The sequence below is a fragment of the Numenius arquata genome, chromosome 10 (genome assembly GCF_964106895.1).
Source record: "Numenius arquata chromosome 10, bNumArq3.hap1.1, whole genome shotgun sequence".
NCBI lineage: Eukaryota > Metazoa > Chordata > Aves > Charadriiformes > Scolopacidae > Numenius > Numenius arquata.
Genome location: NC_133585.1, coordinates 45,957,474 through 45,985,204, shown reverse-complemented (window position 1 = coordinate 45,985,204; position 27,731 = coordinate 45,957,474). Strand labels below are relative to the sequence as shown.

The window sequence follows — 27,731 nt, the reverse complement described above, 5'->3', positions numbered from 1 at the left end:
CCCTCCCCGCGCGGGGTGGGCGTGGCGAGTGGGCGTGGCGTTGCCGGCGGCCGGATGTTGTTGTTGTTGTTCCTGCCCCGCCCCTCGCCCCCTCCCTCCCTCCGCGGAGGGTGACGGGCGCTTCCTCGCCCGGAGCCGCCGCCGCCGCCTCGGCCGCCGCCGCTCCGCCACCCGACCCGGCTCCGGGGCGTCCCCGACGGCCCCCTCCTGCCGGCCTCTCGCGGCCGGCCGGCTCTCCCCCTCCCCCCCCCCCCCCGTCGCGTCACCCCGGCTCCCCTTTCTCTCAGCGGCCGCCCGGGCCTGGCCATGGCGGACTTTGACGAGATCTACGAGGAGGAGGAGGACGAGGAGCGGGCGCTGGAGGAGCAGCTCCTCAAGTATTCTCCCGACCCGGTGGTGGTGCGCGGCTCCGGCCATGTCACCGTGTAAGGGCCGCGGCGGGGCCTGCGCGGCCGGGGCGGGCGGTGGAGGAGGAGGAGGAGGCCCGGGCGGCGGCGGGCCGGGGGTGGCTGCGGCCGGGGACAGCCCAGGTGGCGGTCACAGCCTGGGGTGGGCGAGGGGAGCAGCGGGCCGGTGCTCGTCCCCACCTTCCCCCGGCGAGAGGGCTCTGCTGGCCGCCCCCCCCCGGGAGGCTGGGTGCCGGCTGGGAGTCGCCAGCGGTGCAAAGCTGTAAGGAGGCGGTGGGGAAACAAGGCTGAGTTGGGCTGTGACTGGCAGAGGAATGTGAAGTATTTATCCAAAGGGATGAGCTGTCAGGAAGTAAGGTGCTTGTGTATAACAGTATGTGCCAGCACATGACCGGCCGGGCTGTTGCTGAGGGTTGTTTATGTATCCGATGCCCGCTTCCATTTAAAGTGTGGTCGCTAATATAGCTCTGAGGGCTTTTAAGAAAGGAAAGGCCTCCGTGAGTCAGATAGGTACATGTAAAATCATGTTAAGTTGTGATTGTGTTGCTGATTGTGTGCGTGCTGTTTCACTGTGCTTAGCATGGGAGTGACTGTGAGTTTTGTTATGTGAATGTTTGGTGTCTCTAACAATTCAGCAGCAAGCGACCGTGATTTAGTGTAGCGCTTCTCAATAATGTAACAGATGAAGGTATCTTTCCTTCAGTCAGTTCTGTCAGGCGTGCTCTGCTGAAGTGTAGTGGTTGTCAGTTGTGATGTACGGTTTCAGAGGCTGAAATATCAACCTGGAGACAAAACGCAGCAGTACAAATTTTTTTTTTTTTTTTTTTTTTTTTAGTATTTGCTGTTCAGCAGGACTAGGCTTGCAATAGAAGCATGAAAGTTTGAGGGTGTTGTGGTCTATTGCTCTGAGTCTATTGAGGTCTGTTGCTTCTCTTGCTTTGGCAGGGGTTTGGACTAGATGATGTCCGAAGGTCCCTTCCAAGCCCTACCATTCTGTGAGTCCCACAAACTGTACTGACCTGCCCAGAAATCCGGGGCTAAATTTCGAGTAGTTTTGTGGCGCTTTGGTACATCACTGCTTTAACATTTGGTTGGCATTAAGTAATACTAACAACCGGACAGTGCAGTTTGCTGTCTGGTTAAAAATGGGAAGTAAGACACGATAGACTGAGAGACGGTTGGAAGGACATGGATGGGCAGGAGGCTGAGAAGGCCCCATGAAGGAGCAGAAGCATGTAGCCAAAGTGTTCAGCATATGACTCTTTATTGTGAACAAAAGTTGCTCTCTGAAAATAAACCGGTAGTCTTAGCCTGTTTCTGGTAAGCACATCAAAACCACAATTAGACAGTTCTCATATTGGCAAATGCAAAAGTATAAAGAACTGAAATAGAGGCAAACAGTTGTTTCTTCTCCAATATGGGAAGGTAAGTTGTGCAAGACAAGATCAAGGCCCGTTAGTGGAATTGTGAGGAAGCTTGCGTAGTGTGTCTGTGACTAGTAAGGGCATTGTGGTCGAAGAAGAATGATTGCCTCATTAATTGTTCATTAATGGTCACTAGCTCATTATTACTGTAAGATCTTCCTTAAAATATTTGTTCTTCAGGTTTTGGATGAGCAATGAAATATGAACATGTACCTCCAAAATTAGGCAACTGATCTTCATCTGCTTGCTTTATCGCACCAGGTGTGAACAGTTCAATGAACAGCATCAGCTACTTTTGCCTTTGTACAGCCTATAACTTGCTTTTTTTGTCGTTGATTGAGAAGCTTATTATTAAAAGTTAGATCACTGCCAGAACATTCACTTGGTGGATTTAAGGAATAAGTCAAGTCCTATGTATAAAATTAATTACTCTGGCCTGGTATAAAAGCATGTATGCATTTTGAAGGTCTGACAAAAATTATTAGCAGTTAAGCAAATACTGGATTGATCTGTGTCTGGCTCTGCAGTTTAAAGAGTTGCTGATTGCTTCTGCTGTGTGTATTTAAACAGAAGCTCTGTTTTCATAGTCTATTGTCATATCCTCTCTGATCTTACATAGGAGTCATAATGTTGAGTTTGAAATATGTCATTTCCATGACTACAGATTGATGTCAGAAAGGCATTTACTATTACCTGATTTCATCCAACAGACAGTGGAAGTGTTTGAGAGTCCTTTCTAAGCTGTGTAGTTGAAAGTGATTAAAGGAAAGCAGGTAAATATTATCCAAATAAAACATACAAAGGCCTTGCCTTTCCAGGGTGTGGGACTTTTGTTTAGCACTAAGAGTTTTCTTCTTAAACTCGCTGTTCAGAGCATGCTGCACACAATTCTAAACCTCCCTTTTAAAACATTTTTTAAAAAATAGTCAGTTAAACTATTTTCACACCAACAGAGTTTGGTAGTCAGGAATAATATTTGACCTGGTCTCTGATTACTTGAGGTGATCTCGTCTACTGGCAAGAAACTTGAAAGCTGAGAAAATACAGAACTTTACTTAGAGCTGAATTGAAAGTCCAAGTTATGTCCTATTCTTTTCTAAAATCATATTAGGTCAGAAAGAGAGGTACATGATGAGTTTAAAATCATGAAGGAACGTTTGTGGTAGGTTGTCTGATTGTATTTTTTAGTGACTGTTTTCCTGGGCTTTCCTGTTCCTTGACCACTTGAGACATATATGCCTTATATATATCAGACTGTGTTAGCAAGTAATACTGGATTTATTAGTCTTTTGTAGTGCCTGAGTGGTGGAGAGCTGTTGTGATGTGCTAGTGAATTTCTTTCTGTGCTGTTTGTCATCTTAGTGCCTCGTGTGTTGATGCAAGATAACTTTGGAGGGGGAAAAAACCTCACAAAACATATTTTCACCCAGTTCATTTTTTTTTTAATATTAACTTAAGTCTGCTTATGTGCTTTTGAACCTTACTCTGTATCAAGGACATAGGAGTGAAAACAGCTGGGTAAGAATTATGGATGAAGAGCCTTAAGATTTGTGGAATACGTATTTACTTTGTAAGGGTTGTGAACATGTGGAACTAAAGAGCCCGGTTGAGAGCAATGAAAAAATGGTTTAGTGTCCCTATGAGAGGACAAAGAGAAAGAGCACAGTGTGTGTGTGTGTGTGTCGGTTCTATGTTTTAGGAAGATCTGAGCTGCAGACTGAGGAAAGGTTGCAGGTTGGCAGTGTCCTATACTGTAAACTTCTATGCTTTGAAGTTTCCACCTCTCACTGTTTCTTTCCTCACTGTACACAAGGGCAGGAACTCAGCCGAGCCTTTCAGGCAGGGTCATGTTCAAGAAACATTTTTTCAGGTGCCAGGAAGGTTAAAGAAAGTACTCATGCATGAGGTGAGCATGGATCTGTTGAAGACATGATGTAGAATGGGAAAGGCATAGAGCAAGCAGAGAAGAGTACGTGTCACTGAAGATGAAGTATTGTACAAAGGAAATCTAGTGTTCTATGAGGACAGCTGTCTAAGGAAATGCATCTCCAAAATATTGATCTCCAGTGTTTGATTTTTAAGACACGTCTTGCTGCTTTTGTCAGAGCTGTTGTGTCTTTACAGTGAACGTGTAGTAGTGTTCTGTGGAGTTTCTAATCTTTTAGTTTCCAAATTGCAGTATGCAGTCAAGAGTGATAATACTGAGATCCCATAATTATGTACCAAAGCTTTTAATGTATGTAGTCACCCTTTTTTACTACCTGTGTATGCTGGCAAAACTGTATTATGGGAAGTTCAGAATGATGTTGGTAGTTGGTTGAGTTAGCTTTGATGTTTCAGTTTTGCTACCCCACCACGTATTGAACATTGCCACAAGCCTTGAGTAGGGACTCTCGGTCTCATTTGCTTATAACTTCACCAAAGTGCAACTGTATTGGTCAGAAGTTTCTGTGCCTCACTATGCCTCAGTGTGTTTGTAAATTCAGATACCTCTAGAGCTTTGCTGTTGCAGGTATCTGTCAGACATGGCTTTTGCAGCCTCCATAAATATTTGTTGTGTTTGATGCAGATGTCAACATTTGAATACTTTTGGATCGTGGATTCACAGGATTTCTGTCCTGCTGATTTCCCAGCCAACCTTCAGCATGAGACTGAGCATTACACTCATTATTGTGAGCAATATTATATATTGTATCAGGAATAGCGTGGCTAGCAGGACTAGGGCAGTGATCTCCCCCCTGTTTTAGGCACCGGTGAGGCCCCACCTCAAGTCCTGTGACCAGTTTTGGGCCCCTCACTACAAGAAAGACATTGAGGGGCTAGAGCGGGTCCAGAGAAGGGCAGCGAAGCTGCTGGTGAGGGGTCTGGAGAATAAGTATTATGAGGAGCGGCTGAGGGAGCTGGGGTTGTTCAGCCTGGAGAGGAGGAGGCTGAGGGGAGACCTTCTCGCTCTCTACAGCTACCTGAAAGGAGGTTGTAGAGAGGTGGGGGTCAGTCCCTTCTCCCAAGCAACTGGTGATAGGACAAGAGGAAATGGCCTCAAGTTGTGCCAGGGGAGGTTTAGATTGGGTATTAGGAAAAATTTTTACACTAAAAGGGTTATCAAGCATTTGGAACAGGCTGCCCAGGGAAGTGGTAGAATCAGCACCCCTGGCAGTATTTAAAAGACGGGTAGACATTGTGCTTAGCAATATGGTTTAGTGATGGGTTTTGCCAGTGTTAGGTTATGGTTGGACTCGATCTGAAAGGTCCCTTCTAACCCAGGCAATTCTATGATTCTTTGTTTACATCTTTCTGTGACTTAACTGAGAGCAGGGAGACTTCCTTCTGCCTTTGCCTTACCTGCTCATGCCTCAGAGTGAAGGACTTCCTTAGTATTCTGGGTAGAGGGACAGTTGAAATTCTCTTGGTCTGGGGCTCAGCTTTGTTTTAGCTCTTGCACCAAGAGCTGTTTTGGACAGAACTAGCCTTGTAGTTGGCCACTCACTTATTGCTCAAATTTATGTTTAATTCCATTATTTGTCGTAAATCTCTTAAGGATGTTGAAGCATCAAGTACACAAAGATTATTCTTTGAAGAGATGTCCCTTTTAGACATCTGTCTCTGGTGTTAATTTGATGAATTAATTATATAGTAAGGTATTGTTACCTTTTATTTTTGAGACTTCTGATAGCAGCTGTGTGTCTTGAGCTTGGAGTCCTTCTCTAGGCTTGGCTGCTTATGAAATGTATAAGGATGCAAGGGATTTTTTCAGGCTTTGGTTCCCACTTCAACCTACTGGCAATTTTAAGTAGCTTAGCTGTCAGGGCATGACACTTCTTTCTGACATTTACATAACTTTTGCCTTAGTACTTGGTTTTACTCAGGAGTTGGGGGGAAAGGTGGATGGTCCTCCTGTCGTGGAGTATTCCACAGATTTTTTCAATGGTAGAAATACGTTTCCAATAAGTATGGGTGTTCTTTGTTCTGTATTGAACTGGTAAACTTGCCATACATTTCTCTGGTTAACAATTTTCATTTGTTACTTCACCAGTTTTGAGGGATTTGTAGGAGTTGCAGAGCTACTATTCTAATTACAAATACTTAACTATGCTAGGTAACTTATGTGTAAGTAAGCTCCATAGGGGGGACCTTATTGCAGCCTTTCAATATATAAAGGAGGCTTATAAGAAAGATGAAGAATGACTTTTTACTAGGGCCTGTAGTGACAGGACAAGGGGCAGTGGTTTTAAACAGAAAGGGAGTACATTTAGAGTGGATATAAGGGAGGAATTTTTTATGATGAAAGTGGTGAAACACTGGAACAGATTGCCCAAAAGAAGTTGTGGATGCCCCGTTATTGAATCATAGAATCGTCCAGGTTGGAAGAGACCCTTGGGATCATCGAGTCCAACCATCTACCCTACACTACAAAGTTCTCCCCTATATCATATCCCTCAACACCACATCTAAATGTCTCTTAAACACATCCAGGGATGGTGACTCAACCACCTCCCTGGGCAGCCTATTCCAATGCCCGACCACTCTTTCTGTGAAACATTCTTTCCTAATGTTCAGTCTAAACCTACCCTGTTGGAGCTTGAAGCCATTCCCTCTCGTTCTGTCATTAGTTACCTGTGTGAAGAGACCAGCACCAACCTCTCTACAGTGTCCTTTCAAGTAGTTGTAGAGAGTGATGAGGTCTCCCCTCAGCCTCCTCTTCCTCAAACTAAACAGTCCCAGCTCCTTCAACCGCTCTTCATATGATTTGTTTTCCAGGCCCTTCACCAGCTTCGTTGCCCTCCTCTGCACTCGCTCCAGCACCTCGATATCTCTCTTGTATTGAAGTGCCCAAAACTGGACACAATACTCCAGGTGTGGCCTCACCAGTGCTGAGTACAGGGGCACAATCACCTCCCTGCTTCTGCTGGTTATGCTATTTCTAATACAAGCCAGGATGTCGTTGGAATTGGAAGTGTGGTCCGGTTGGAAAGGGCACTGACCAGCCTGATCTAGTGGAAGATGTTCCTGCTCATGTCAGGGTGTTTGGACTAGGTGATCTTTGACAGTCCTTTCCAACGCAAATCATTGTGTGTTTCTATGGTTCTACTGCCTGCAGTCAATGATAGGGAGATGACTTGTTTACTTTTCCTTAAGACCACATGTAAAAATCACCTACAGCATCAAATTCATAAACTATCTAGCCCAGTGTGCTGTTGCAAACTGTGGCAACAGGCACTGCTACTTATGGGTTGCATGCAAGTCTAGCTGTTCCTGGTGTCCATTCTCCTTGTACTCTGGCATCTGTGGTTGTGCGAGGTGATGTACGTTTCAACATCGTCTTCCCTTTAGCATCTGTTTGTCAGGGAACTTGTGTAATCTCTCTTAGAGCTATAGAATAGTTTCGGTTGGAATGGCCTTTTAAAGACCATCTAGTCCATCCCCCCTGCAATGTGCAGGGACATCTTCAACTAGATCACGTTGCTCAGAGCCCTGTCCAACCTGACCTTGAATGTTTCCAGAGATGGGGCATCTACCACCTCTCTGGGCAACTTGGGCCAGGGTTTGACCATCCTCAGTATAGAAAATTTCTTCCTTATATCAGGTCTAAATCTACCCTCTTTCAGTTTAAAACAGTTACCCCTTTTCCTATCACTACAGGCCCTGCTAAAAAGTTTGTCCCCATCTTTCTTTTGAGCCTCCTTTAAGTACTGAAAGGCCCCAATAAGGTCTAGCTGGAGCCTTCACTTCTTCAGGCTGAATAACCCCAATTCTCTCAGCCTCTCCTCATAGGAGAGGTGCTCCAGCTCTCTTATAATTTTTGTGGCCTCCTCTGGATCCACTCCAACAGGTCCGTGTCCTTCCTGCATTGAGGGCTTCAGAGCTGGATGCAGTACTCCAGGTGGGGTCTCACCAGAGTGGAGTAGAGGGGCAGAATTGCCTCCCTTGACCTGCTGGCCATGCTGATTTTGATGCAGCCCAGGATGAGGTTGGCTTTCCAGGCTGTGAGCACACATTGCTGGCTCATACTGAGCTTCTCATCCACCAGTATGCCCAAGTCCTTCTTGGCAGGGCTGCTCTCAACCCCTTCATCCTCCAGCCTGTATTGATACTGGGGATTGCCCTGACCCAGGTGCAGGACGCTGCACTTAGCCTTGTTGATCCTCATGAGGTTCACATGGGCCCACTTCTCAAACTTGTCCAGGTCCCGCTGGATGGTATCCTGTCTCTCAGTTGTGTTATCTGCAAACTTGCTGAGGATGCACTCAATCCCACTGTCTGTCATTGATGAAAATATTGAACAGTACTGGTCCCACTGCGGTCCCCTGAGGGACACTGCTTGTCACTGAACTCCGTCTGGACATTGAGCCGTTGACCACTACTCTCTGGATGTGACAATCCAACCAATTCCTCATCGACTGGACAGTCCACCTATCAAACTCATATGTCTCTAATTTAGAGAGAAGGATGTTATGGGGGACCATGGCAGAGACCTTAGAGGTCCAGATAGACAACATCCACAGCTCTGCCTTTGTCCCCTGATGTAGTCTCTCCGTCATAGAAGGCCACTAGTTTGGTCAGGCAGGACTTGCCCTTGGTGAAGCTGTGCTGGCTGTCTTGAATCACCTCCCTGTCCTTCATGTGCCTTAGCAGAGCTTCTAGGAGGATCTGTTCCATGATCTTCCCAGGCACAGAGATGAGGCTGACAGGTCAGTAGTTGCCAGAGTGCTCCTTCCTAATCTTTTTAAAAAAGAGCACAATATTTCTTCAAATCTGTTGGCGTAGTCTGTGTCACTGACCTCAAGTGGAAACAAACCCAGAAGTTTGTTACTTACAGCTTAAAGAAGCGCTTTCTTTTATCTGTTTTAAACCAATCTCCTACTAGTTTCAGTGAGTGCCCTCTGTTGTGGGCTTTGGTGAGTAGCAGTTAATCATTCACCTTATCCACAGCCTTCCTGAATCTTTGCACTTTGATCATCTGCCTCCTTCAGCCACTTTTCCAAGTTAGTGTCAGCCTGATTACTTGCCTAAAGCAGCTGCTTTAGCCCCTTAATTATATTACTCTTCATTTTCTCTGATTTCTCTTAACTCCTTCCCTGTCCTCCATGAAATGGGGATGCCAGAACTGTACCCAGTACTCAATATGGGGATATATGAGGGTTTTATGGAGAAGGAAAATGGTGCCCTCTGTGTTGGTTCTTAATCACCTTCCTAGTGGTGCCCAGCATTTTATTGCTGTTTCTGGCAGCTGCTGCTTGTGTTGAGCTGGTGTTTAAGAAAATAATGAGTGGCGATAAAAGATCTCTCTTGTGAGCTGTAGTTGCCAAACTGTAGTTGAGTCTCACATAAGCATAGCTTAGCTTTCCCAAGGTTCAACACCTCTTATTTATCTACACAGAAGCTCATCTGCCACCTTTTGTCCACTGCGTATTGTGAGGTCTGTCCACAGTGGCTCACCATTGGTACAGCACTTAACTGCCCATTTGATTGCTTGGACAGAGTTCTCTATTGGCATGCAGATCATTCAGTTCAGTAAGAAAAAATAAACCAACACTGAGAAATGCTTAGCTGCTCAATAAACATACTGTCAAAGCAAATTATGTCTCTAAATTCTTCAACAGTCAAGGCTCAGGTAAGCTTTTCTGCACTCAACTGAGCTCTGTGTGATAGATCTTGCTGCCAATATTCAAGTCTTGAGCAGTTTAACTTCTGATTTGTGTTGTTTATAGTATCCAATAGTAGGACTGCTTTGGTTTATATTCATAAGATTATTAATGACAAATGAAATTTTATCCTGACTTCTGTTTACCGAATTCATAGCCAGTTATTAATGGCTTTTGTTAGACCATATAGTCCCTATTAGAAGTTATTGCCCAGACTGGATGCCAGAAAATATTCAGATTTTCTTTGAGGTTCATCCATTCCTGAACCCAACCAGCCAACTGTAAGATAGAAAACAATTTTTTTTTATAGACAAGGCAAAACTCTTCTAATCTTTAGATCTTCTGAAACCCAGAATCATCAGTAACTCCAGCCCATCTCAAATGCCTTCATAGCTTTATGTTTGCAATTGGTATGTTTCTTTCAAATTAGCATTTAAATCATGTTTTGTTAGTAGCATTTTGTGTTCTGAAACTTACTAGTGTACTTTTTTCTGAATAAACAAGCTGGTATTGATTATGTTTAGAGCAGCTATTTAGCATAGCCTGAGGGGAATAGCACTGGATGAGCTTTTCTTCAAGATGGATCTGTACTGGTGGAGGAAGGGGATGGTGGTATTTCAGACTGTGGCATTAACTTACTTCCTCTCTCCCCTTAAGTACTTCTCTTCACTTTTCACACTTGCGCTATTGCTTATAAAGATTTTGCTGAGTTTGTGGAAGACTCAATAGTATCCTCAGAAATTTAAGAGTGTATAAGCAGGGTGGATTTCAAACAGTGTAGAGCGATCTACTTTTGTCTGTTAGGATAACTTTAGGAATTACTTTTAATAGCAACTATTTTTTTCCCTGAAAGTAATGCCTTTCTGTTATGAACCAGAATGTTACAAGGTGTTTTTTATGAGGTTCCAATTTATAATTCTGGTATCATTTTGTTTTTTCAGGTTTGGACTAAGCAACAAATTTGAAGCAGAATTTCCTTCCTCTTTAACTGGAAAGGTGAGTATCTGTGCATAGGAATCTGGTATTAGAGTTAAGATTTTATTACAAAAATGAGTTCCACATGCAGTCCATTGTAAGAATAATAAATCTCACTGCTGTGGTAGTAGTTTGTTTTGTGTTGTTTTTCCCCTTGTAGGTTGCACCCGAAGAATTTAAAGCCAGCATCAGTAGAGTTAACAGTTGTCTTAAGAAGAACCTTCCAGTTAATGTACGATGGCTACTATGTGGATGCCTTTGCTGCTGCTGCACTTTAGGTTGTAGTATGTGGCCAGTTATCTGCCTCAGTAAAAGAGTAAGTTGAACTATTCATATAATTTTTGATAGAGTTGTACTAGGTTTGTTTTCTGGTCTGTTTTATCCTCCCCCCCACCCCCTGCCTTTTAAAAATGTACTAGAATTTACCTAAATCAGTCTGATTTCATGCATTTTGATAGCCGTTTCCTGTCATACTAGTTAAACTTGCAACAGATACCAGTCAGAACTTTGAGCTTATAACTCACTGAGTGGTAGTATAGCTGAACATCTCTGCTAGAACCATGTACTCTACAGCACTTATTATTATTATTATTGAAGTAACTTTCAACGTACTTTTTTAATAGCTGCATCTTCTCTGTGATACACTGTTTGGGATTATCAATATTTGGCAGTGACTGAGTGGGAGTTTGTTTTGTGGAGCTTCTGATTACACTGTAGCCCAAATAACCTTATGTTTTTGTTTAAAAAGCAGTTTTTAAAAAGATAATTGATTTTATTTTTGGATTTTCCTTCCAAGCTGTAGTTGAGCAAGATATATATATATATATATTTTACATTAAGAACTAGAAAGTAGTGTTTTGTCTGTGTAAACTTTGCATTTAGTGTATTGTTCACAACAGAAGCTCATTGCATATGCCTATTTTTCACTTCCCTTCCCTCAATGCAGTTAGTTAGGCTACCTTCCCATCTCTTCTGTTTTCACGTGCTTAAAAATTCTTTGGCTAGTCCTATTTCACTGCTTTGCAAGAAGTCTGTGTGCCTCCCCATCCTCTCCTCACTGTTATTACTGTTCACCTTTCCATTTTATGGCTAGGCTTGTGTATATTCTCTCTTGTGTAATACCTCTTAATGCTACAAATTATTTACAGTACACTGAATATCGTCATTATTTCCTTTATCAAAGTCCTCATTTTACGGGTTCAGTAAATCAATGTATTCTAAAAGAAATATTTATAGGATAAACCCTGATCATAACAAAACCTGTATGCATTTTTGTAGCATCTAACTTCCTGTGTTAAGATCTTAATGCTTAGTCCCTTTGAGAAATAATTTAAGGCTTGTTTTAATTGTATACAAAATAAGGTAGAAAAGTCTCCTGGTAATGTTGGAGTCCATGGAGAAAAACAAATAAAATGTCGGTGTCAGCATGAATTATATCAAACCCTAGGTGTTCTGTCTTTAAGCTGTCACAAAGTAGTAAGCGTCCTGTAGCATGATTGTATATCCATATCCTGAAAGTCTGTTCCAAGAAATCATAATTTGCTGGTTGCTTCAAAAGATAAGTTGGTGGCTTAACTAGCTTGCAGAGAATACCTTCACCGTTCTAGGCCTAGCTCTGTTCATTACAAACACAAGGAAATCTTGTATTGCTCATGTTCATGTTTAACTTCTAAAGGAGAAAGCTTCTGATGCTCTTTAGTCTGACCCATTTTTCTCACATAGTGTGCTGTTGTAGCAGGAAATGATAGCAGGATGCAACGTGGTAGGGGCTGATGCTGCTGGTGCCACAGATTCGCTGATACAAGGCAGACTAATGTCGTCAGTGTGAAGTAATCACGTTTGAACTCTTTTACTGCTCATCTCTGACTGTACTGTGTCTTGGAAGAGGGTTGTGTTGATCAAATGATCTTCTATACTTTGACTACTTCAGATCTCCTTTCACTGGCCAGGCTGTAGCCATAGGTAGAGTCACAAGAGCCAGGATTCACTTCTTGAGGAAATAGGGGTTCAGGATGACATGTGCCTGTGTCTTCCTTTCGGCTTTTTGATACCATGGATTCTTTCCCACTGATGCTCATAATGTAAAACAAGTACAACACGTGGACAATAAATAAAAAATTACTGGTTTTTACAGTACCTGCACGTGTCTGAGAAGTGTTGTTCAGAGAGCTTTGCTAATTCAGCCCTGTCCTAAGTGATTCCTAGGGAAAGGACAGTTACTGGGAACTGGCATCCTTTGCTGCAGTGATCACAAAAGACTCCCGAGACCATGTAATTAGAGAGTTTGATTTCCTAAAGCGGAATGGGAGTGCTCCTGTGTAGAACTGAAATTTGTGTAGAACATGTTTTAATCACACAATAAAAATGTACCAGCCTTCATCTTTGCCCTTTTCTATTGAAAGAGAAGACTAACAAATTTGAGTTGTTGAATTGCATATACAGTGAGCTAACAAGTGAGAGTGTTTCTCATGTTAGGCCTTTTATTAAATAAAAAAGTAGTTTCAACTATACAGTTACTTTTAATACAGAAGAGTAATTTTTTTCTCAGTGACCAATTAAGATATACCTGTTTTAATGAGGCTGAATCAATCTACCATGCTCTTAAATTGCTGGTATACTTTGCAGCTCTTTTTCAGAGAAGGCTTTTTTAAGGTTCATTTAGACAAAATGAAAGCTGCAGCTTCAGAGTTTGTTAAGTTACAATAATTCTCTTAATCTTTCTCTGTATTCTTTATTTTTACTGCTTTTCATTCACTTTTTTAATTCTAACGGAATGTTACCACAAATGTAAATATGATTTTTGAAGTTACAGACACTTAGTGAAAGTTTGTGTGCAGTGGGAATATATGCTTATTTTTGTGCAGTGTAAAAATAAGTTATTGGTTTGCCTCCTTGAATCTGCAGGTGCTTCAAACTGGGAATTTATTAAATCACAGACATTTGTGAGCTTAATTGTTAATTATATCACTTTAATGCATTTCCATGCAATGAAAGCTTCCCTTCACTGTATTTTTCTTTTCAGTGCTTTGTTCAGTGCTAGTTTTGGAAGTCTTTGTACAGTATTGTTTCCTTTCTTCTTTTGCATTGAGGTATTTGAGAAAAAGCCTGCTACTCTTCACTAGTAGAATAAATGTTTAATTTGATTCGATATCTTATTGCCTCTCTCCTTTTATGTAGTCTTGATTCGATTTTAATGAATAAAAGCTGCAAGAAAATTACAGGAAATACAGTCCCTCATTTGCAGATCTGTATCGTCTGTGATCTTCAGCAGTTTTACTCATAGATTGTACCATCCTTTCTGGGACAAGTTCCAGATTGTACAAATGAACATTAAGTCTGTAAGTTATTGTTCTTTAAATAAAAAGAATGACATAGTGAATTATAATTCAAAAAGCACTACAGGCTGAGGTGCCCATTTGAAGCCACTCTTTCAAATGAATTGACACTCATTTTCAGTATTAACTAAATGCTGTAGTTCCTGACGTGTAAATAGGATAAATAATTTCAACAGAAACATTAACAATGAAAGCTATGATAGAATTGCAGTACCACTGGATTTCTTAAAAGCTGCTATTGTACATGTAAATTGCATGTTTCAGAAGGTTCATGGGCAATCTCTTAAAATGAATAGAATGAGATATTTAAGAGCGATCTGTACTTAATACTTTCAAGAGCTACTTGTTTGTTTGTGAATTCACACAAAGCTGATGAATGCTGCTTAAGCCTTGTCATTAGTTGTCACTTATGTAGCAGTTTACATCTTCAGAGTGCTGTATAAACATAAGCTAATTACAACTTCCAAAGATATTGATTAAATTAAATATGTGGTGGAGGAGCTGGAATGAATTTCCTTAAATGCAGTAGTCTTGCTTGTCAGTGGATGATACTGATGTTAAAATACACTAGCTCAGTTTATTGAAGCTATGAACATGTTACACTTATTTTCAAAACAGACGGAAATATGTATTTTTTCCCCCTCTGCCTATCTGCCGGGGACTTGGCACTGGAGATACTCTAATAACATAATGCTTTTGCAAGCAGTTCCTCAAGGCAATGACTGAAGGTGCCTTGTTTTTGAAGCCTCTGTTGTGACAAATTACACTGTAATTCAGCTTGGAAAGATCTTTAAAATTGTAATGTATTTATTATGTTTATCCTAACCAGAACACGTGTGATCTCTCTATTGACTCTAGTCAGCTTAGGAAAACTTCTTAAAGTAGAGCTTCTATGTACCAAATATGAATTCTTGACCATTGTCTTAAAATATATTCAGAGATCTTCAAAATCATCCCTTGTTTTAGTACTAGCTATGAAATGAGAACTTTAAAAGAATCAGAAGATTCAGACCTGGTGTATTTTTCTTTAAAAATTGTTCACTATAATTTTGGTAAGAAGAGTCATTAAGTCCTCCACATACTGAACTTAAAAGTGGCAAAGCTTGGAGAGCACTATAAATGTGAAATCATCATATGTATAGCTCTGTAATTATTTTTTTTTCTATCTCTGAAATCAGATTTTGTTTCCTTCAGAGCATCCTGTAAAGGTTTATCAGGTTTTCATGCCCTTTCCTAAAGGGTAGAGTAGTGAGTTGGTGCATAACGAGGTGTGGGAGCAGATAGTTCTGCCATCTCTTTTAATTTGCAAACCTTCTTGGGGCAGGCAGGGAAGAAGATGGGCATGAACAATACTTACAAATATAAGTAAATCACAAAATATTTTTCTTCATAGGCCAAATGCAAATACTTTAGTATTTTAAAAATATGTAATCTAAAGTTAAATTTGTGTTTTCATGTATCCTTAATAATAGGTTTTATATTGATCTTAAATGCAGCATATATATTTTGTTTCCATGGTGAATGTTCTAAATGCCATTTAAAATTTAATTTAATTACAAATTGCATTTGTATTTGGAATGGCATCTCTGAACATTCTAATATTAATCAAAATAATACATGTAGGACTAATGTTTCTGTATTATAGTGCCTTTTCCATTGTGATGGCTAAGGTATATAGAGGAAGCCATAGGCAATGCAGTGGTTTGGTTTTAGTATTGCTTTTTGTATTGATTTTCATGTCCAATTTGACAGGTTTCTGGAGAAACAAATGTGAACTAGTTGAAATTCGCATAGAGCTGCTTTGAAAGCATGCTAAGCATGGTCTAGCTTGCTGTCAGATTTGGAAATCGGGTTAGGAAGGGTCATTTTTAGGATTCAATCTTTAGCAACTTGCAAATAATGCCAAATAGGGAGCATATGCAAATACTGTTGAGGAAAGAATTAGAATGCAAAATTATCTGAAATTCATATGATAAAATGAAAATAAGTAGAAAGCACTTAACTGAACAATAACTTGCTTGTCTTTGTTACAGTAAAACAAACATAAAACTAGAATGGGCTGCTGGCAAGTGTGAGGTAGTGACACTTCTGTGCCTCTTCTCTTGCTTTTTTTCAAAGTGGTCTTGCTCTGGGATGTATTCACTTTTTCACTTTATTAAGCAAACCAGCGTAAAACATTATTTTCTATGTGCGCAGAGCACTCTCAGTAACTCAGGCACTGTACATAAATCAAGTAATTTGTTATTTCACAAAAAACCAAACATGACTGCTGACAAAACAGTTGGGAGGACGAGAGGGGCAGCTCTTCTACAAAAGAGGGGACTAAAGGAGTTGATAAGTCTTTTCCCATACCAAACATACCAGTTACTTTTCATTTTCTTCCACATAAAGGTTTTTTGCTGACTTTTGGAATAAATTGCTGAATTTGGAACAATAATCATGATGGTGATGGAAAATATTTTAAGTAGCCAGATTTATTTTTTCTAAATTGGTTAACTAGCTACCGGATCAACTTATTTGGGATTGTGTCATTTTCTAGTTCAGTCCTAGCTGGGCAAGGCACTGCAGAAGCTGTCCCTGTCAGAGGGTGTCATTCTCTTCATCATTCACAATAGTGAAGCCTTGGATTTTATCAGAGCCTTCTAGAGTGATTTTGTTAAGATGTGCTGCCTTTCGGTCTTTCTGGCCATGTAGCTCCTCTTCTGTTCTTGGCCCCTGCCCTTAGGCACTCCTAACAGCAGGAGTCAAAGGCTTCATACATTCTAATAAATTAAACCTGGGAGTGTTCCTAGGAGTTGGTGCTTTATAATTTGTACTCTGAGAGAGGTCCCTGGCAGGCTCGGGGTCTGTATTGTGTAACAATTCCTAGGCATTATCAGAATGCTCCAGGCACTACGTGTGGTTCGGAGGTTATGAAAACTGACTGATAGAGATGTAAGCTGTTCCCTGCCAGCTGGCTTCAAGTGAATGGGAATGTTTCTGGGCACAGGTTCATTTCCTAATAGAGATGTAACCTGAGATTCTTTAGTTTCTCCACCTGCACTGGCCTGGAACTATGTTCCATGGCATACTACTGGATATTTTGGAAATAAATGTCAGAGACCCAAATTAACATCTCTATAACCTTAAAAGAGAAGGTGGAGTTTTAATCCACATTCAGTTTGTAATTTCCCACAGCGGATGACACCAGATGAGTTATTTGGTAGAGTTTCAATCCTGTTTTCGTCCCTGTTACGGTCAATTCCATTTTACGTGTTCATTTTCTGTGGCCCTTTCTGTGAGAATGTCTTTCAGCAGGAGGTGGATGCTTTAGATTGTCATGGTCAGATTTGAATAATTTGTTTGGAGGAAACAGAGCTTCGTGGTTTTTGTTTCCTTATAATGACAGAGAATCAGAGCTAGAATTTAGTCCTAGAATGAAAGAGTGAAAAATCTTTATTTACAAATTGAAGTAACAACATTGGTTAAAATCCTAATGCTTCGTGGATCAGTTCAACATCTGTCTGCCTGTGAAGTGTGTTTTGCCACATCTCCAATTAGGCCTTCTCAAGGGAAGCGTGTTAATTTTAACAAAGTCAAGACCATTTCTTCTACAGGGCTTCTCCATAGTATGACTTTTCCACAATGATTGGCTCTAGTTGCTGTCATCTCATTATGGGAAGTAGCTAGTTGCACTTTTTTGGTGACTTAGCTCTTAGAGGACAGCTGAAATATCCAGAGGTGTTAGCATCTTGAGTCTTTTGGATTGTCTATATTTGAGAGGAAATTTATAGAAGACTTTTGTAATCAACTTTTAGGAATTTCATAATTTCTCTCTGCCACATGTTTCTATCACCTACATATTAACTGATAATACTACAAGATGTTCTCCATTGTACTCCTGGATAATGTACAGGGGGTGTATGTTTCTGTACACCTTCTCCATTTTCCACGTTTCACAGCTTTAGTGCTTTCTTAAACAGTCTGGGAGTTTGAGAATCAAGATGACCAGAGTGTCATAGGAATGGCCTTTGGCTTAGATGTTAAAACCTGTTACATGCAGTAATGCCAGATAATGTTGCTCTCCTCTTTATATCAGCAGACAATGAGGTGGAAGAGACCTTTGCAGAAAGCATGCAAATTCCATTCATTATTTTGATTCATTAAGCTTTTAATGATTTGATTCATTAAGCTTTAAATTCATCTCTCTGTGATATACCAACCCAGGCTTGAGACCCATACAAATTAGGTCAGTTTATGGATCATGTGAGGATAGGGGACAATATCCTTGGGCTTATCTTTTAGAACGTGAAATTACCTGAGGTCAACTTGATGCTTTCAGTTCTTCTGCTCTGGAATTCTGCTGATTATATTCCTCTTTGCCTGATCAGGAACTTTGATCTGTGCTTTGGTCTGGGCTCACTTTCTGCCCAGAAAGGAATTGATGCTTTATAATTTGTACTGCTGAGCTGCAGCAACAGTAATCACATTGGACAAGCCAGTTATTTCAAGATCGTACGAAAAGCACCAGAATGCTACATTTATTTCCAGATATTCTTCAAACCATATAGTATGGGTTTCACTCACTTTCTTGCATGGATGCTGCAGTGGCTTCTGGGATGAGCACCCTTAAAATAGTCTCTAACTAGAAATATCTTAGGTACTAGTAGGAAAGATGATGCAAGATACACCTATGTGGTTGAAAAAACCCCTTTCCAAACTACTGTACATGCTGAAGCAGGTATTCCAGGATGTCAGGATCTGAAATCAACCCAAGTTTCACCTTGATCATCTTTGGCTTTCACAAATAGAGAATTCCTCAGTAAGATGGGAATAGTAGCAATTTACAGTTCCTAAAGGGTTTATTTGTGATGCACTGTTCAAGGTGGGGACTCTCTCAGCACAGATAAAGATACCTGTAATACAGTTAGGCATGTTCTGAGTACAGCTTTGGCGTTTTCACGCCACCAACATGGGCCTCAAAATTGTCTTGGGGGATGGTCTGGCATGTTGAAAGTGAACATGCAGTTGTGCGACTCGGTTATCTTCTAACTTTGTATTTCATTGTTTGCATTGATAACTAAATTACTTGGGTATAAATTTTGTAGTCAGGAATATTTTTGTTTGGAGAATGAACAGGAATGTCTCCTTCTATCATTCCTCTCTTTGAGTGAGATGGTGTAGTTCAGACTTCTGATAGGATCCTTCACCTTTCTGGATATAATACAAATTCTAACCGAATGAGAATCAAGAAAATCTGCTTAAATTGCTCTACTTGTATTTTGAAATTTTAGCATAAAGTGTATTTTTTTTTTCAGGGCGATACTCAAAATTATTAATACTTGATTGTGATAAAGTTTTGTATGAAGTAATTTGAAAATTCCACGTAATATTTACTGGACTAATGTTACACTACATTTACATATGTTTTGGAGTTTTCAGATGAGAATTCAAAGATCAAATGCATGTAAGTTGGGGATCCCTCTGTTGTTTCCAGACAACTACGAATAAAATTGATAGCGGAGGATCCTGTTGTTACTGTCCATGTTGTTTCCCTGCTTAAATAAAGACAAAGGGAGGTACTCAAATTAGCACCGTTTTGGGAGTCATGCAAGATCCTTTTGTTTAATATTGTAGCAGTCATTCACTGATTTATAGCAGGGGTTGAGGGGGTTTTGGCCCATTCACGAGTAGGGTTTAGCGTAGCCTGCGTGTTCCGGGTCAGGCACTGCAAGAGAGAGCCCTGTGGCTGCAACAGCCTTCCCGTCCCCATCTGGAATTGGAACCTGACTTCATAGGTGCTGCAAAGACACAACAGATCTTGCAGTTGGTAACTCAGGTAGTAACACACTATTTGTAGTCACTATTGCCTTGTTTCTGCATGAAAAGTTCATACTTGGTCTTCCTATTTTTTTTTTCTTCCACATTTAAGGGCAAAACTTTATTTTACTTAATTGGGAGCAATAAGCATTGGTGAAAGCATAGAGCTGGGCTTATTTGGTAGTCTCATTTTTCAAAGACACTGTCAAATATGAATATCTTTAAAAAATCAGTTATCTTAGAGGAATGTTTCATTAAACATTGCATCTAGATAGTTGGTTGAAGAGATCTGTTTCACAAAATTCTGCTTTTTTCACAGAGTATGTTACAAAGTATACTTTCTTATCATTGGTATGCTAAAAGTGTACTTGAATTGCAGATTTAGCTTTGCTCGAATATTGGATTGGGTTTTTTAAGAAAAAAAAAAAAATGTAAAAGCTGGATAGTATTAAATCTTCCTAATAAGCTAGTCTCTCTTCCACTTAATTTGTGCTTTTGTTGTGGCTAACAAATAATTTGCTGTATGGGTTTTTCTGTACACCATTGATAGAATATATAAGCTTGTCATCCTAGTGTGCTGGAAATGCTACACTCAAATCAAGTGTTCCTTTCTGGTTTTGTATATCCTCACCTGCTCCTCACTGTAAATCATTGAGATGTCAAGAGCAGTGATTAATTAAGCTGCACGTGCAAGTGCTTTTTTTCACCTGTCAAGTAGGAAGAAAACTTACTATAGTGAATTGTGTGATGCTGTTTAATTCATTTCTTTTTATTCCCAGCTCTGAGGTTTGCAGAAATATTTTACAGTCTTTTTTTCATTAACATTTCTGTATTAATAACGTGGTGTGAGTTGGGAGCTATGACTATCCCAAATTATACTACGGGAAGGATTGCATTTAAGGGTCTGGCAACATAAATAATCATGGTCTCGAGGCTGCGTGTGTTATTATCTCACGCTAGTCAAGTGACTTTAAACTGGCTTCTTATTTAAAGAAACCAATTAATAGTGCATAACTGCCTATCAATTTCTTATTTATGTGTATGTATTGTAATATATATGTAATTTTATTGGAATTTGAAAAGCTTGGGATGTTTTTCACACTCTTTGGGGCAAACAATGAAATTAAATTGTATAGTGATCTTAATCTATTATTAAAAGGTCCTGGAAAAGGAAGATTACAAGGTAGATTCAGGTTTTGAATCGGTTTTGCCATTGGTTTAGCAGCGGGTGGGCAGGCAGATGCCTGCTCAGAGTAGAACCTATTGCCATTTTTCACCATTGATAGAGTAGCCTTTCAGAGTCAATGAGCTCTGTCAATGTGAGCTTGTCAAGGCTACAACTTCATAGACCTGAGAGGCGGTTTGAGAGGTCAGCCCTTTTCAGGTTTGCTGTGATGCAAATGAACTTTAATGCTTAAACAACTATTGGAATTTTTATGTCTGCTCCTTGTTCTTTTTTCTTCACAAAGTCATTGACGAGACATTCAGTGCTTTTTAAATTGGAAGTTGCATTGTGCTAAAGACCTAGTACAGATTTACGGAGGGCTGAAAGCAGTTAGATCATGTTCTTTTCATGGTGCGATTAGAATCAAATCGATTTCCCTACAGCCTTCAGCATTCAGATGGCAATTTTAACAAAGCTTGGGGGCTAGACAAGGGACAAAACGACTGAACTGAATGTTAATTACACTCTGCAGCCTTATTTTCTTTTGATTTGGAGCTGACTGGCAACTAAATTAACAAAAGTGTGACCATAACTGCTGCCCTATTTTCATTTAAAAGGAGAGCAGACTCTAAAAGGCTATCTTTACAAAGAAACAAGTGAGGTCTACTGATTATTGTTAAAGGGCACTGTCTTTAAAAACATAATAATAACAATAACCCCAAAAATACTCAATTCCCAGTTGATGTGATAAATTAGTCACTGGTACATCCACCTTCTGATAATTTTTTGACTTGTGCTTTTTAAAATAAAACATGGTAAAAATTCAGTGTAATGATTACTCATAGATAGCAATGATCTAATTTTAATCATGTGACCACGGTACATGCTTAGATGTGTTTCCCCACAAGCGCTTCGGTATTAAAGCAGAGAGAAACCGATGTTTGAAAGCCGAGATGTTAGTATTTGGTGCGAAAGGAATAGTTTGTTGTCGAATTTTTATTTTTTCCTAGACATTCTTGTTTTCGTGACAGCATTTAGTTTGATTTGCTAAGGTTCATTTACAGTATTTGTATTTTGTAGTAATAACAGCAAGATGCTTTCTCATCCCTTCCCCTCACCCCTCTCTGCCTTGTAAGGAAGCTGCAGCTGCACTAGGTTGTATTTGATCCTTGTCATTGCTCCATCCTTTTGCACCTGCAGCTCTGTTGGTCTCATCTTAACACCTGGCACCATGAATTATCCTCTTTTTATTCATAGTCAGTAGCAAATCCCATTTAGAGCTAAGCAGTATATATTCTGGCAGTCAAATGACCATAAACGTCAGAATGTATTTCTCAAATGTAAATATAACTGAATAATTATATTCAGAATGCTGTGAAACTTTACAGCACAGAATGTCCTTTAATACTAGCATGCATAATCGTAAAAAGCTGGGCAGAACAGCTTTTAGGATTCTCTATCTGAAGGATCAAGCGTGGAAAAAATAGGCAGTAAAACTGCTTTAGAATGCCAAATATTGGGTTTGCTCTTTATACAAATCACAGATTTAGTAATATTCACTTGTGCAATTTACTGTAACTTTCTGCATTTGTTTTTCAGTCTCTAAAATCTGGATATAAAAGTAGCAAAAAATTTATCTCTCGTTTAGAGTATTGTGTACTTGTACTTGACCTACAGCATTGCAAAATAATTCGCAACCTTTGTCAGTTTAGATGCCGACCTTCTTAGAAGCAGTGTGTTTGGAGCACTGGTACTGGGGGAGCAGTGCTCCTGCTTTTATACTTAAATCCCTTCAAAATTTCTGTGGTTTTAAACTTATAACTGCTATAAGAACCCGAAAGCATATATCCAAACAGTTTTTGTTCCAAAGTGGTTGAAGATAGTTATTTGGGTGTCATAAAAAAGTTGTTTCTGTTCGAGTTACTATTTAATACCAGAGAAGTTTTGATAGTACCACAGACCACCCTGTACTCAGTCACTGTCCTGTACCTCTCTCCTTTTCACACAAAAGCAGCTGCAAAACAAAGTTTTTCTAAAACCAGTCAAGAGTAAAATTCTTTCTCATTTGTCTTCCAGACACGAAGATCGATTGAGAAGTTATTAGAATGGGAAAACAATAGGTTATACCACAAGGTGAGTGCCGCAGGGAGCAGCTTCGTACTGTTGGAGTTTGAATTGCACAGTATGGAAACAGATGCTTTTGTTGAACGAAAAATATGAAAGGTGGACAAATGGGCTAGTCTGTGTGCTGCAATAAAATACAGCTCATTTTTCTTCTTTTTCTTTCCTCCTTGTCTAGCTGTGCTTGCATTGGAGACTAAGCAAAAGGAAATGTGAAACGAATAACATGATGGAATATGTAAGTTAAAGGGCTGTTTTGTGAGTTTCTCTATTAAATGATCATTTATTTTGCTTCTGATCTTATTCTTTTCATGATTATTAATCAGTAAAGGTGTCAGGAGCTTAATCGCCTGAGTGCAAGGATTTTCTACGGTTCACAGATGCATGGTTTCATGTGCAGGACTGATTTATAAAGTTATGAATGACTTGAAAACAAGGCTTCACTGTGTTCTGAAAAATAATAAATTAATTGCCAAGATAAAATAGCTTGAACATGTGCTGATGGAGTGTGAAATTTTAGATGCTGTATAAAGAATAACCACAACTTTGGTTACGCAGCAAGTCAGATATGGCTGTTTTATATAATGCTAATCAAGTCTAAAAGTATGGAAGAAGACCTTTCAACTAAGCTGTTGGAGCTTAAGAAACCTTTAGCCTTTTTAGATTTTAACTGCCCCTTACCTCAACTGTCTTGAAAGTATCTTTATCTGCAATTGGTGTCACTAAAATATTTTTAAGTCAGTCTCTGGAGTTTTAACTTACGGAATCTCAGTCAAAGATTGAACTAAATCCTTCTTGGAAATATACAGTGAGAAGTTATACGTGATTTAAAATGAATGATGTCCAGTGTGGGATTTCAATCTGTTTAGCTTGCAACCTTCTTTTTTGGTACTGTTTTTATTTTCAAAATATCTTGGAGGCACATAGAATAGGATGAAATTAAGCTGCTAAAATGTAAGAAACAATAGAATTTGCGTAACTTCTTTTAATGCTCTAGGAAAGGTTAACTTTTTAAAAATAAATATTAGCTTTTGAGAAATATCTACTCTATTAGTTCTAACTTATCAGTGATCTTTCATTACATGGTACTTAGTCTGTTCTTTGAAACAAAAAAGCTATCATGCATGAAAGAATTTTAAAAGTGATTAAATAGTTGGAAATCATACTAAAAGGCTCTTTTTCCTTTAGTCTTCCCCTTTTTCCTGTTTCTACATCACATCTTATTTCTAGCCTGAAACATAAGATCTTTAAAATGCATTTTTTACAGAATGGCTCTTTTCAGTTCACTGAATAAGTAGACTTTTGGTAACATCTATTCTACTTTTTTTTTTTTTTTTTTTTTGGCTAAATATACAAGATGTAATTGAAAATTGAATAAAACAAATTTCAGAAAGTAGATTTGAGCTTTACCTAAATGAAGGTGATTTTATTTCAGTGAAAATTTTGTTTTTCTACAGGAAAACATTGTCAGGTCCAATGTTTTGCAGATTCAATTGATACAAACACATACAATGCTAGTTTTGTAAATACCATTGGCCAGCAACATTTACAGATGAACATTCATTCTTCTAAATAAAATTTAAAATCATTTGACCTGTTTGCGTTAATAATGTGTAAGCATGGGTGTCTAGTTTTACAGGATAAAGATAGAATATTTTATTTTCAATTTGTGAAACATCTAATATATTTCTGGATATATTTAATGTGAACGTTTTTACAGAACTTCTCTGTACCATTTTCTCATTTGCAGTGAATTGATTTGCCAGTCTCTTAAAAGCTACCCTTAATGTCATTTTAATGATTTAATTTTAAATAATAAACATTTATTCTCAATTTTTTTCAAAACAAGTGAATTAAAAGACTCTTGTACCCCAAACTTGGTTCTTTGCCAATTTGAGGTTCTAAATCCACTGCTGTAGATGCTAAATTAAATAAATAAGTAAATTAAATGAAGACAAGATAGTCTTACACCTTTGGCATAAACACAATGTTCCAGCTTTACTTTTTTGCTCCCTTTTTGAAACTTTGCCTGAATATCAGAAGCCCTGGTATCTCTGAAGCATCCAGTGGTTGACTTATGTCAGTGATCAATGGATTTTGAGCAATAACTACTTAGAAAGGCAAGCTCTCCTTACACATAAAGTCCATAGTTGTGTTACCAGGTGCATTTGTTTATGAATACAATCATGCTGCTGTATTATGACTGTCACTCCGAAGAAATAAAGTGCACAAGTGAACATTTTCTTTAAGCTTTCTATTTAAAGTAGGATAAGTACTTGGATTGTATTCTGGAGTGTACCCTACCCTCTGTACAGAGCTCAGAAACACATATTAGAAATTTTAATTGGGACCTTCAGAATAAACATGCAAAAGCATTAGTCAAGTTTCCTGTTAACTGCTTGCAGATTTGTTAGATATGGGAACTTTACAAAGGTTGACACACCTCTCTATACAAGTTGTTTTGGATTATAAAAGTGATTTAAAATCCCATATTAAGTGGAAACAATTTTGAAATAAAGAGAATTGCATGTGTAATTGAAAATTGACGCTGCATACATTGTGCCTTCTGTTTTGTTTTTTAATGAATACGTTTATCACTCGTATTTTTTCCTAATAAATGAATTATGTTCAAGAATAATTACGTAGTAGCTTATTTCATTTTGTTTAGATGTGTTAGGTGTTGGTAGGCAAACCAATTAAATTTGATTCTTTAAGAGTTTTGGTTTTCTACCCTAAAACCATTATATTAAACATGACTTTTCTAATGATCTCCTGCTAAAGAAAAGCACTGTGGTTTTTTTTTTTTATCACAATTTGATGTACTTAAACAAAAAAAAAAAAAGACATGTGAATTACCATTGTGATAGACAATAGAATTGCTAACATCTTCCATTTAATATGTATTTGTTTTCTTTTTATACAGGTCATCCTTATAGAATTTTTACCAAAGACACCGATTTTTCGACCAGATTAGCATTTGATTTATTTATAGAGACTTATTCAAGTATGTTGTCTTTCCAATGGTGCCTTGCTTGGTGCTCTCCTGGTGGTGACATAGCATTGGTTCTACAGAATCTTGTGGTGTTTTCATTCTTTTTTGTTCGGGTTTTTTTTTTTGTTGTTTTGTTATGTTGTTTTTCTTTTTTTTTTAAATAAGAGCATGTTCTAAGTGCATTTGGTCAAAGTCTACGAAGTCATTTCACACAAATGTTAACTACTACTTAAGTTATTGTTACTTTTACTACTTCTGTTTATTAATGTATCTTGATTTTCAAAGAGTCTTTTATATGTGTGCGCGCGTGTGTGTACATATATATATTACTATAAATACACAGCTGAAAATGGTCTATAAGTGAGCAGGTATTTTTTTATCCCAAAATGACACAACTGATTGACTGTACGTTGTGTAAGTCCTTTTAATCACTCATTTACATGCTGAAGTACCTTCTAAGATCTTCCTAAACTTTTGTCAGTGACTAGTCAATTGTAAATATTTTTATTTCTTTTTGGGATATTGGCTAGCCTCTTCCAACAAAAGAAGGAGATAAAGTTCTTTTTGAAACTGTGCTTTCTTGGAAACCAAATGTCATTGCATTAGTAGAAGTCTGTGCTTTTCATGAAGAAGTCCTGTCAGCTGGTTCTGAAAAACATTCTAATTTAAGGGTTAAAAAAATAAAGGCAGCAAAATAGAATTATTTTACTCAGACTAGAAGAATCACTGAGAGAATTGCATGCATCTGGTTAGTAGAACTCAAGATCACAAAAATATGTTAGTATTGCTGTTTATAATGTAGCTATTTTAATTCAGGCTAATGCCATGTATCAGCTTTATTCCTACTGTTTACCAGATCCTGTACACAGGGGTGCAGAAGGACTTGTTTTACTAAAACTTATTGTCCAAGAGGACCTATCAGGGTTTTTTTTGTGTTTTTTGTTTTGTTTTAAAGCCACATAAGCAGAAAAAAGTTACTGAAGAAATCTTGAACATTACAGTTCCAGATGCAAATGCAGATACCATGTATTAAAAATAATTAAAGCAGGGTACACTGGGCAACAGTGTAAGTTTAAATGTGTTAGGTAATTATTTATTGCACCCTTGCTTCTACTCATTTTGGTTTACAAAGGTTATTTTCTGCACAAGTATAAGACTTTTTTTTTAACTGGATATGATTTATGCTTGGGTCAGGCCAGTTGTATTTTGTTTCTTGTAGTTATATCTTAGTTGTACATATCTTCACACATAGCTGTTGGGTTTTTTTTTAATTGCAACTCAATCATACTTTTAAATTTGCTTTAGGTATCTAAAATTACTGTACATGAACATTAATGTAAGTTAAGAATATGTTCCTTGTACAGTTGTGGTAGCAAGCAATAATGTGAATATAAGAAAAAAAAAACAGATATACTCTGCTTAATATTTGTATGAATGAAAAGTTGATACCACTACAAGAATAATCTTCTTTCTAATCTTTTAAATACAAGTTTTATTTCAAGGTAATATAATACAGGTACCTTGATGCTGTGAACTATTTTTCTATGTCTTCAAAATATTTATTCTCTGTAAAATATTCTCTGTTATATTCCTAAATTGTTGATAGTGGGAGTGGTCTAGAAAGTTTTAAGTTTTCTTAAATCTAAGCCTTCTGTATCTGTTCCCAAAACTCATCCTTTGCTCAGCTTTTGTCTGTGGATTCCTGCTGTTTATTTTGAAAATAGCTCAGCTATGCTTTTCATGCAAGCCTACAAGCATGTTTCTTTGACTTGACAGAATATGATTTTTTAATTAACATATACCAGTTTTGTGCTGCCCCAGTCCTCTGGGTCCCACAACAGTTTCTCTCCAAAGTACCTGGTTATAATTT

General features: G+C 38.7%; 1 protein-coding gene across 1 annotated transcript; it reads left to right on the top strand.

Moving 5' to 3' along the window:
* The first annotated feature begins 306 nt into the window (after nucleotides 1-306).
* CHIC2 (cysteine rich hydrophobic domain 2) lies at nucleotides 307-27,731 on the top strand. The gene is made up of 6 exons (XM_074154823.1): nucleotides 307-425; nucleotides 10,416-10,470; nucleotides 10,610-10,765; nucleotides 22,825-22,881; nucleotides 23,048-23,107; nucleotides 25,793-27,731. The coding sequence occupies exons 1-6, from the start codon at nucleotides 307-309 to the stop codon at nucleotides 25,841-25,843; spliced, it is 498 nt and encodes a 165-aa protein (XP_074010924.1). The 3' UTR covers nucleotides 25,844-27,731.

Bases quoted from the DNA above. Each gene is read 5' to 3' on its own strand.
- CHIC2 (XM_074154823.1), top strand. From the start codon at position 307: ATGGCGGACTTTGACGAGATCTACGAGGAGGAGGAGGACGAGGAGCGG. The intron at 426-10,415 runs GTAAGGGCCGCG...TTGTTTTTTCAG, and splicing joins GGCTCCGGCCATGTCACCGT to GTTTGGACTAAGCAACAAAT. The intron at 10,766-22,824 runs GTAAGTTGAACT...TTTGTCTTCCAG, and splicing joins TTATCTGCCTCAGTAAAAGA to ACACGAAGATCGATTGAGAA.